The sequence below is a fragment of the Chiloscyllium plagiosum genome, chromosome 3 (assembly GCF_004010195.1).
Source record: "Chiloscyllium plagiosum isolate BGI_BamShark_2017 chromosome 3, ASM401019v2, whole genome shotgun sequence".
Lineage (NCBI taxonomy): Eukaryota > Metazoa > Chordata > Chondrichthyes > Orectolobiformes > Hemiscylliidae > Chiloscyllium > Chiloscyllium plagiosum.
In genome coordinates this window covers 34,291,466-34,302,744 of record NC_057712.1, presented here as the reverse complement: position 1 = coordinate 34,302,744, position 11,279 = coordinate 34,291,466, and the positions used below count along the sequence as shown (strand labels likewise).

At 39.4% G+C, this 11,279-nt stretch overlaps 1 protein-coding gene across 1 annotated transcript in view; it reads right to left on the bottom strand.

Annotated features, from left to right (window-relative positions):
* Positions 1–7,525: 7,525 nt before the first annotated feature.
* LOC122542121 (60S ribosomal protein L11-like) overlaps positions 7,526–11,279 on the bottom strand; it is a 22,628-nt gene continuing 18,874 nt past the window's right edge. Inside the window, exons 5-6 of the mRNA XM_043679514.1 lie at positions 9,071–9,181; positions 7,526–7,600 (exon numbers count right to left, since the gene is read on the bottom strand). Coding sequence (XP_043535449.1) covers positions 7,571–7,600; positions 9,071–9,181 — 141 coding nt within the window. The 3' untranslated portion in view covers positions 7,526–7,570. The remainder of the gene's footprint in view (positions 7,601–9,070; positions 9,182–11,279) is intronic.

The window sequence follows — 11,279 nt, the reverse complement described above, 5'->3', positions numbered from 1 at the left end:
TCTATACAATAGTTTAAATTTTAAAATAAAAGGAATGATTATGATCTGGTTACTTGTTTCCTATTTGGAATAAACATTGACACAGCAAATACAGTCATTGTTACCACATTGAGATCCACCTTTCACATTCAGACTGCAAGACTCTACCTAGCGATTGCATGACCCATGCGCACAGCCTGTTTCTGGTGAGGACGAATGTATAGTTGTAGCGCCCCTTGCTGGCTCATCTTCACATTGCACCGACAAAGGAAAGTTGTTGGTTTACTTGCAGAAAATATTTAATCACATAAGGAGACAATCATTTAGCCCCATGAAACTACTCTGTAATTTATTGCATTCATGAGTAATCTGTCACCTAAGACTATACTCCCAACTTTGCCAATATCCATTAATGCCATTAGTGAACATATCAATCTCAGTTTCAACTTAATATCTAAACTTTATTTTTGGAAGGGAATTCCAAACTTCCACCATCTCTTCTGTTTCTAACCCGAAAGTACTGACTGTAGCTTGGAAACTATGCTCACTGGTCCTAGACTTGCCAACCAGAGGAGATGATAGAAAACTATTTATCAGGATCGCTACTTTTCAGAAATTCCACAAGTAAAATACTGCAGATGCTGGAAACCCAAAATAAAACAGCCGGAGAGACAGTTTCGAGTACAGTAATAGATCTGGAATATCAACTCTACTTCCCTGTCCACAGGTGCTGTCACTCTGCTGAGTGTTTCTAGAGTTTGCTATTTAGTTCTAACACCAATACATTCAGTAAGTTTTCCTTTGAGATATTTTCTAATCAATCCAGTTCACACACCTCTAGACAAGATGGGCATTGAACCCAGGTCTTCTGGCTCAGAGATACAAACATGACCACTGTGCCACAAGGTTGCCATTAGAGTTAACAGCTGCGAGGCTTCTTTAAATCTGCATGTTTCTATAATGGCAGGGATGGGGTAGGGATGGTGTCATGATAATTTTCAAACCTTGAAATAGAGTCACAGTGGGTACTGGTTTGGGAAGCACATACTTAAACAGCTTAGTGTGTCAGCTGTGGCTCAGTGAGTAGCAAACATGATGCCTCTGCATTCAGGTGGCGGAAGAACCTGGTATAAAAATCAAATCTTGTGCTGTCTCTTAGATGAAATGTAGAACAGAGATTTGTGAATGCAGTGCATTGCCTATCAGCTGAGGTTGTCAACAGCAGTGGTCTGCGTACAGACCCCCTGTGGATCCACACTTTCACCTTCCTCCACGAAGAGAAACAACTGTTCATCACTACTGGAGACAGAACTGGCTTGAGTGGTGGAAGATTGTTTTTCAAAGTGGAGGCCTATGAACAATGGAGTGCCACAACGATCGGTGTTGGGTCCGCTATTCTATTTGTCATTTATATAAATGATTTGGATGCAAGCACAAGAGGTATAGTTAGTAAGTTTGCAGATCACACCAAAATTGGAGATGTGGTGAACAGCAAAGAATGTTACCTCAAATGGGCCAATGGGCTGAGGAGTAGCAGATAGAGTTTAATTTAAATAAATTGAGGTGCTGCATTTTGGGAAAGCAAATCTTAGCAGAACTTGTACACTTAATGGTAAGGTCCTCGGGAGTGTTGCTGAACAAAGCTCGGAGTGCAAGTTCATATCTCCTTGAAAGTAGAGTCACAGGTAAATAGGATAGTGAAGAAGGCGTTGGGTATGCTTTCCTTTATTGGTAAGAGTATTGAGTACAGGAGTTGGGTGCTCATGTCGCAGCTGTACATTGGTTAGGCCATTTTTGGAATACTGTGTGCAATTCTGGTTTCCTTGCTATCGGAAGGATGTTTTAAAACTTAAAAGGATTCAAAAAAGATTTATAAGGATGTTGCCAGGGTTGGAGGATTTGAGTTCTAGGGAGAGGTTGAATGGGCTGGGGCTGTTTTCTCTGCAGCATCAGAGACAGGGGTGAGCTGAAAGAGTTTATATAATCGTGGTTAAAAATCACACAATACCAGGTTATAGTCCAACAGGCTTATTTGGAAGCACTAGCTTTCAGAGTGTTGCTCCTTCATCAGGCGGTTGTGGAGCATAAGATCGTAAGACATAGAATTTATAGCAAGAGTTTACAATGCGATGTAACTGAAATCATATATTGAAAAACACCAGGATTGTTTGTTAAATCTCTCATCTTTTAGAATGAACATGTTGGTTTCAGTTCTTTTATATGTAAATGGAAGAACATTTAAAAGTTACATTCTCAAGTATGCTTTAACAATTGGTATCATGTTGGCCCAGATAATACATTGAAGGTGTGGGCTGCCCTGTGTAAGACTGTCTATGCCACGATGGTCAGACTGATTCTAATCTAAAAAATGGATTTACAGAATCTTACATGGATTCATGCAGTTTTTGACCAAATTAAAATGTAATTCTGCAAGTACAAATTCTCCTCACAAACATATATATGTATGTATGCATGTGTGCAGTACGGGGGGGGGGAAGGGGTTATGAGTGTCTGTGAGAGAGTGTATGTGTGCGAGTGTAAAGGGGTATAAGTCTGTGAGAGAGTGCATGTGTGATTGTGGGAGTGTATGTGTAAGCATGTGAAGGTCTGTGTGAGTGTGTGTGTGTAGGAGTGTGTGTGTGTGTATATATATATATATATATAATGCAATGGGATCATCTGTAGTGTGATATGAACCAAGGCCATTCCCATGGGTACCAAACTTGGCTACCAGCCTCTGCTCAGCAACTTTTCGTTGTTGCCTGTCCCGAAGACTGCCTTGGAGGATGGTCACCCAAAGGTGAGGTCGAATGTGCTGGACCACTTAAGTGTTCTTGACTTGGAGGGAACATTCTGGTCTGTTGATTGTTGTGCGGTGTCTATTCATCCGTTGCTGTAGCCTCTGCTTGGTCTTGCCAACATACTATGCCTCAGGGCATCCTGGCTTGCAGCGTATGAGATAGCCAACATTGTTTAAGTTGCATGAATACCTAGCATGTACATGGTAGGAGGTATCCCTACGCACAGTGGTGGTATCCGTGTTGACACGTCTTGTTGCGTCCACCCTGAAAACCGGGCAGTTTGCCACGAACAATGATCTGTTTGAGGTTTGGTGGTTTATTGGTGAGAAGTGGAAGTGTGGGAAAGGACTTGGCGTGGTGCTCATCCTCGTTGATAATGTGTCGCAGGGTGCGAAGATAATGGTGTCGTTTTTCAGCTCCTGGGAAGGGTACCCTGTTGGTTGCAGCTTGCGTCGGTCTCCTAAGGAGGCCATTACAATTTCTTACGTTGATGAGTTGAGCACCGTACCCTGTTCTTATGAGGGCATCCTTGAGTAGTTCCAGGTGTCCGTTACATTCCTCATCTGAACAGATTCTGTTATGCATAGGGCTTGTCCATAGAGGGTGGCTGTTTTAAGATGTTTCGAGTGGAAGCTGGAGAAATGTAGCATCATGAGGTTAGCCGTGGGTTTGCGGTAGAGTGAGATGCTGAGGTGCCCATCCTTATGGAGATGCATGTGTCCAAGAATGAGACAGATAGTAGAGAGTAGTCCATGGTGAACTTGATGGTGGGATGAAACCCATTGATATCACTGTGTAGTTGTTTCAGTGACTCCTCTCCATGGGTCCAGAGGAAGAAAATGTTGTCAATGTACCTGGTGTGTATAGTGTTGGTTGGACATCCACACAATTACCTTTGACAACACCAGTTCTTCATCCAGACACACGGAAAAGCCATGGGGACAAAATTTGCAGCCCCAAAAGCCAACATTTTCATGCACAGATTTGAACAAGACTTCTTCTCTACGCAGGACCTTCCAAATAAACCTGTTGGACTATAACCTGGTGATGTGTGATTTTTAACTTTGTACACTCCAGTCCAACACGGGCATCTCCAAATTATAAAATCATGAGTGGTATCGATAGGATAAGTAGACAAAGTCTTTCTCTGGGGTAGGGAGTCCAGAACTAGAGGGCATAGGTTTAGGGTGAGAGACCTCAGGGACAACGTTTACACGCAGAGGATGGTACATTCGAGGAATAAGCTGCCAAAGGAAGTGGAGGCAAGTGCAATTGCAACATTTAAAATGCATCTGGATGGGTATATGAATAAGAAGGGTTTGGAGAGATATGGGCTGGGTGCAGGCAAATAGCACGATTAGAATACGCTATCTGGTCAGCATGGACGAGTTGGACCGAAGGGGGTTTTCATGCTGTACCTTTCTATGACTCTACTGTTTGTCAGTTGGATCTATTTTGCCATTTGCAAGACCAAGCAGAGGCTACAACAACGGATGAATGGACACCGCACAACAATCAACAGACCAGAATGTTCCCTCCAAGTCAAGAACACTTAAGTGGTCCAGCACATTCGACCTCAGACCTTTGGGTGACCATCCTCCAAGGCGGTCTTCGAGACAGGCAAATTATTCAATGGACTTCAGCTTTGCTAACAAATATGTTTAAGGCCACTTTATCAAAGGCTTTTGGAAATCCATATTTAAATCAACCTCACTGTTTTTCAACCTACTCAGCTATCTTGTTAATAAAAAAACTAATCAAGTCTATTACACAATTAATTTCTCCAGAAATTTGTTTTAATTATACAAGTTATCTTTAAGTCATGCTGGCCTCCCTTAGATTAATCTGTGTTCAACAATTACTTTTGTTCTAAATTTCTGCTTTTCAGTTTTCTCACGACTCAGGTTAGATTAATTGGATTAGGTGTGGTTTTCACTACACACATCAGTCTTCCACAAATTATTTTTCTCACGTTCACCCAAGATCACTTCATCTGTAGGGCAGCTTACTGTCAGATTGATTTCAAAGTAATTATTTAATTGAAATCTTAAAAGATTTTGCAGCGTTTTACTCCCAACAAAAAAATAGCAGCTGTATGGATAATATGAAAGTTTGACTTTTAATATAGGAAAAGCAGCTTATGCAATAACTGTTGCAAGTCCTCAGTCACAATTTATGTGATATAGGTACACCATTTATGTTTAGAGTGTCCTGGTTTTGTCTCACGAGAAGTGAAGGGACAACTATAGTTCCAAATCAAGATGGTATGTGGTTTTGAAAGCAACTTGCACATTGTGGATGTCTGTTGCTGCTACTGTAGGTTATAGAGTTTGAAGTGCAATTGCAGTTATATCAATTACTGCAGTTAATCTTGTAGACGATATACAATACAGGCAGGACTTGAAGGAAACAGTGAATGCTTTGATCAATAGATGTTGTGCCAACAGACAGCTTTGTTGTGGTTGGTATCAAGCATCTGGAGGTTTGAGATCACATTAAAATAGTTTGTAAAATTGCATTGTGATTTCCAGATACAAACAGAAACAAAACCTGCTTGCACTCTAGTGCCCACACCAATTATTCTTTCAGACCTCAAATTTACATTTAATGTTACAATACAAACTAAAATTCATGCTCACAGTCACCTTAGGTTAATCTGAAGTAACAAGATCAAACCATAATTTTTTTTGTCAAACTAATGGCAGATTTTTAAATTAAAAAATAAAATTTGATTTTAAAATTGCAGCCATTTCAACACTTTGGTTATTTTCACATATGTGACACTGAACCAAGTTCACCTCACCAATTCTCATTCTTCTTCATCAAGACTGCTTATCTGACCATCAGAATTGGATGGGCAGCAATTTCCTTCAACTAAGTATTGGGAAATCTGAAGTAACTGTATTTTGTCCCTTTCACAAAATTGAGTGTTAACTACCCCCAACACCTCTCAGGTAACTGTCTCAATACAAATCAAAGTTTAAACTTTGGTGTTACGTCTGACCCAAAGATGAGTTTTCAACCTTTCAGGCCTCTTTTGAAAACCTACCTCTGTGGCCAACCTTTTGATCGTCTCATGTTGGTGTGATGGTTCAGAGTATAATCCCATAAAGCACCATGGAATGTTTTATCTTAAATGCACTACAGAAATACAAGGCAGCTTATACTGAAAACCTTTCAAAAATCCCAATCATAATGATTGAATGGTGAATTAGCATACACTAAATAATATACCCATGAGGATGGCCTTAACTGGTATCTTGGAATTATGTCATACACCAAGTGATCCCACTACACTGTGCACCCTCACACACAAACACACACATACACACCCTCTCACAGGCATATACTCTGTCACACTCACACACAAATCTATGTTATGAATTTGCATTTGCAGATACATTCTATATTGTTCAAAAAGCACAATCTGTAGGCAGTCAGCCCATGTGACATGTTATAAATTCCTACTTTGAAAATAGAACCAATCTGATTCAAAGTAGGGATACTGACTCTAACCTCACATCTTTAATGCATGATCTGAGCGGAGATGTCACCTTTAGTTACCTCAGGCCTGTGACTTGAAAGAAGTTCTGGGATTTATATATTAATCACTCAAAATGTGCATCTCCATTCTAAGTGATTAAAGACTTAACAGCAATCTACACTTGTTCAAGACATCACATCAGTTTTAGGATAGTTTGATCTTTTACTTTAAATTGTGTCCTGAGGAGAAAGTGAGGTCTGCAGATGCTGGAGATCAGAGCTGAAAATGTGTTGCTGGAAAAGCACAGCAGGTCAGGCAGCATCTAGGGAACAGGAGAATCGACGTTTCAGGCATAAGTTGTCCTATGATCCTGCCCTACTAGCTAATGATTGAGAAGAAGTGCTCTGAAAGCTTGTACTTTCAAATAAACCTTTGGACTATAACCTGGTGTGAGATTTTTAACCTTATACTAAATAAGAACTGGCAAGCATATGTTTGAGACAATACTGGAGGTAAAACAGGTGAAGAAAAGCTTTCCTAACACCATGAGGTGCAACTTCTAATCGGATGTAACCACATTCATTGGAATATGACTGAAACTTCATTGTTATAGTGATATGTATGAGGGACTGACTTTCCATAAGCCATATGGCATGTACAAGGCTTTCTCATTCAGATTGTAAATGATCTATTCTAAGCAACACAGATTCTTAACTCCAACTTTGCAAGGCAAGATAAATTTAATGGATAGTGAACACATTGAAAACAACGCTATATTAGACTGAATCACAGGTGAATTTTCTGTAGTGGGTTTACTTCTGTGAATGATTAGGCATTTGTAAAAATACTTTGCAAGTAGGCTGCTTTTGTGATTATGTATTACTGCAGTTCATTTTAACAAATACACCCAAGTCAAAGCAGCATGGTAATATTAGCATTTCGGAAATAAGGTGGGTGAAACAGAATCCAGTTTAACATTGTAAGTTTTCGTATTTCATGGTACAATTATTTCAAGAATGCATTTGGCTGCATCTCTAACAAGTATCCATATATTTGTCAGAATGAGAACTTGACCGATCCATGTTACATGGAATTTATTCCTGTCAAATTAACTTGATCTTGCCAGCGAATAAAGACTGCACAGATATCCAGAATTTCTGGTTAACCGAGCATTCTGTAACTTAATCAGGTAATTGCACTGAGCAGTTTGAAACAAACAAAATCAAACTTTTTCTTCAAGAAAAGAAACTCTTGACATCAGTAATGTTACAAATTGATTTTATTGCTTTGTCATGTGCTCTTCAAATTACTTTCCAGGCAGGAGGATGCCATCATACTGAAAAACAAAAGAAATCAAAGTTTAACCAAACAGTGTACTAGTCAGCAGTATGTTTGCCAAATTGAATAATATGCATCCTAACTGTACCTAACACACCACAACTTTGGTTCAGTTTCAAAGTGCAATGCTAATGTTCAAGCTAATGTAATTACTTACAAGATAGAAGTCTAAAAGAGCATAGCATCATTTTAGAAACTGAAACTGAAGTTAAAGCTCTTCTAGTAAATTTTACCAGTCTTCAGAGACAGCACCAGCAGCTCAAATACCATTCAGCACAAATGACACCTGAAGAGACTTACATTAAACAAAAATAGGCATGATGCCAGCTGAGTTCCCAGTCTCAAATGGATAAGTACGTTATCTTTAATTGTTTCATCCACAGCTGAAACTCATTATCAATTTACTAAACTTTAAATATATAAATGTGACCCAGGTTAGTTTTAGAAAACTTTATTATTAATGCCCATCATGTTTGCAGTGTCTGGTTACTGTTTATTGATTAGTGCCAATGCTTGGAGCTTAACTACCAGCCAGAATGTCAGTGATCATTTGGATTAACATAAAAGGCATGATCCATTCAGCAATCCATTTACAGCATGCAAGAAATTTTTGCAACAATCTGACCAATCATACAGCTGAAATCTTGAAGCATCAAAGACACTACTGGAAAAGCAGCACACTGCAATTTGTATTAGTCAAACTACAGTATTACTACAAGTCACGATACCTATACCCATTCACGCAGATAATTCTCAAATTCCAATTCTGGATTTTCTCTTGAAAGAGAGATTCCATTAGGATCTTATTAGGTGAGAAGGGCTTTTCTTGACAGAAATAAAACCACAGTTGTTTGGTAGCACAGAACTTGAGTAATGCTGCAAAAGATATATTTTGTCAAAGCTTTGTCTTGCACTCATTAGGACAATTTGTAATAAATACCAATGAGAAAGGAAAACACATTTCAGACTGGAGAAGAAGAAAATGTTAATTTGCTGGCAGGTGGACTCTGTTTTGATCAATTACTACTCTTTCCCCATGCAATATAAAATATTACTTTTCCACTATCTTGTGATGTTCCCTGATGAATACAAGAAAAAGCTTTGATAAAAAGCTGATATCCCCAAAAATAATAAATACTCAATTCCACTTCAACAGTTGTATTCTGCAGCACATTATTTAATAAGCATTATTTTTATTGGGCACATGAAAAAGGACAAGATGCTACTTGAAAGCCAAAACATTTTTAATCAGGAATTTTGATGTAAAAACATTTAAATCTTGCATTATTTCCAGCTTTACCAATGGTAGTTATTCCACAACCTTCTTGGAAAACTAAACGTTTCAAGTAACATGAAGATGGAGATAGACAGAATACAAACATCTTGATACAGCATCAAATTCATAGTTTATATTTGTTTATATCAAAGGTAGCGGAAACAAGAGACAGCCAAACCAGAGACTACTTACTTTTTGCTGAAACCACCTCATCGATTCTTCCTTGGAAATCTTGTGTTTTGAACCAATGCGCCCCCTTTTAACCTTTTTATCAGAAATGCTGAAACCAGGCCGCCCCATAACCTGTGAATTACAAGCAAAACAAACTTAAAACAGAAAATTTCTGACAAGAAATTCAACAAAAACTTTTCTTCTGCAAAATTAGCTTTCATTCCTAAAAACATAGGTTTAATTGTCAAGGTTACACAAAACAGCCATTTTTGAACTTTAGATAATATATCCACCCAAATAGGTAACCATAACATAACTGGTGCACAAGTAATGGTTACTGTACTACATATAGGTGCCTGGGTCTAGGTATGATGTTCTTTAGAGGGTTGGTGCTGATTTGATAGGCCGAATGGCCTCTTTATACTGTAGGGATTCTATGAAAGTAATGGTAACAGCGTCAATTTAAGGTGAACAGCTCCTTCCATACCATGTCAGGGCCCTCACCGCAAAAACATATCAGCTGTTTTTGGTGGTGTTACAAGACTTTTTCTGCTGCTCCATTAATGGAGTTCTGAGCTAGTCACCAGATGAACTGTATTTACCTTAAATCTGTGTTGCATCTTCACAGAATAAATCATGACATTTCATATACTGACACTATAGACAACATTGATTGGTTTGCATTTAGAATTAGTCAAACAACTTATTGAAAGAACATGGGAAAGATGGTGTAGCCTTCCTTTTACGGCAGTGTCGTATTGCAATCAGAGCTTGGGAGTCAACTGATTGCCACTATTCCTTACTTACCCATGTAAATATGTAGTCAGTTTTACTGTAAGATAGCTGCACTGAAAGGAGCTGATGATCTGTTGGGGACCCTGGCTCCTATTCTGATGTCTGCCTAGCTAGATGTCTGGATTAGGGGGCTCTTACAGCTTAAGCAAGGACCAGATTGTTTTGCTGGGAAGAAGGTTTGAGACATTAACAATCGAAGACATTAAGCCAGCACTGGCGTTTGCAAGGCAAGAAAGACTATTAGTCTACAAAGTCCAGGAAGGTGTTAGCAATGTCACATTGTTAGCAGCTATGATGTAAACGGTTTTATTCCAAGATAAAAGAGAGCTAGTTCCTTAAAGATAGCTAACTAATCAACTGTTCCACTGGATATGAGGCACAAGTGGCTGGTGTTGACACATGCTGGCTGTAACATGCTGAACAACATGGGTCACAACAAGCACAACTTCAGTATGTCACATCCCAGCATGTTGTGATTGTCAGAAGAGCAAGTTTAATGGACCCTAAAAGCTTGCTGACAGTAAGGAAAATCCATTAAACCAATTACTAGTCTTCAAATGCAACCAGCTGGTGTTACCATTAAAAGGCTCAGCTCATTATCCATCAAGACTATAGCTCAAGTTCGTTAGATGGGTCAGTGTTTGTTCAATGTGTGCAGGAGAGTTTCCTGACACAATATGTAGACAGGCCAACAAGAGGTGAGGCCATACTGGATTTGGTTCTGGGTAACGAACCAGGCCAGGTGTTAGAATTAAAGGTAGGTGAGCACTTTGGGGATAGTGACCATAATTCGGTGATTTTTACACTCGTGATGGAGAGGGATAAGTGTGTACTACAGGGCAAGAATTATAGCTGGGGTAAGGGAAATTATGATGCGGTGAGGCATGACTTAGGATGTGTGGCTTGGAAAAGTAGACTCCAAGGCAAGAGTGTAAATGATATGTGGAGCTTGTTCAAGGAGCAACTATTGAGTGTCCTTGATAATTATGTACCTGTCAGGCAGGAAGGAAAGGGTCGTGCGAGGGAGCCGTGGTTTAATAAGGAATTGGAATCCCTTGTAAAATGGAAGAGGGCGGCCTATCTCAAAATGAGACGTGAAGGTTCAATTGGGGCGATTGAGAGTTATAGGGTAGCCAGGAAGGACCTGAAGAGAGAGCTAAAAGCAGCAAGGAGGGGACATGAAAGGTCCTTAGTAGATAGGATTAGGGAAAACCCTAAGGCTTTCTATAGGTATGTTAGGAATAAAAGAATGACTAGGGTAGGAATAGGTCCAGTCAAGGATAGTAGGGGGAAGTTGCGTGTGGAGGCGGAAGAGATTGGGGAGACACTGAATGAATACTTTTCTTCAGTATTCACTCAGGAACAGGGCATTGTTGTCGATGAGAATACTGAGGCACAAATAAGTAGAATGGATGGCTTTGAGGTATGTACAGAA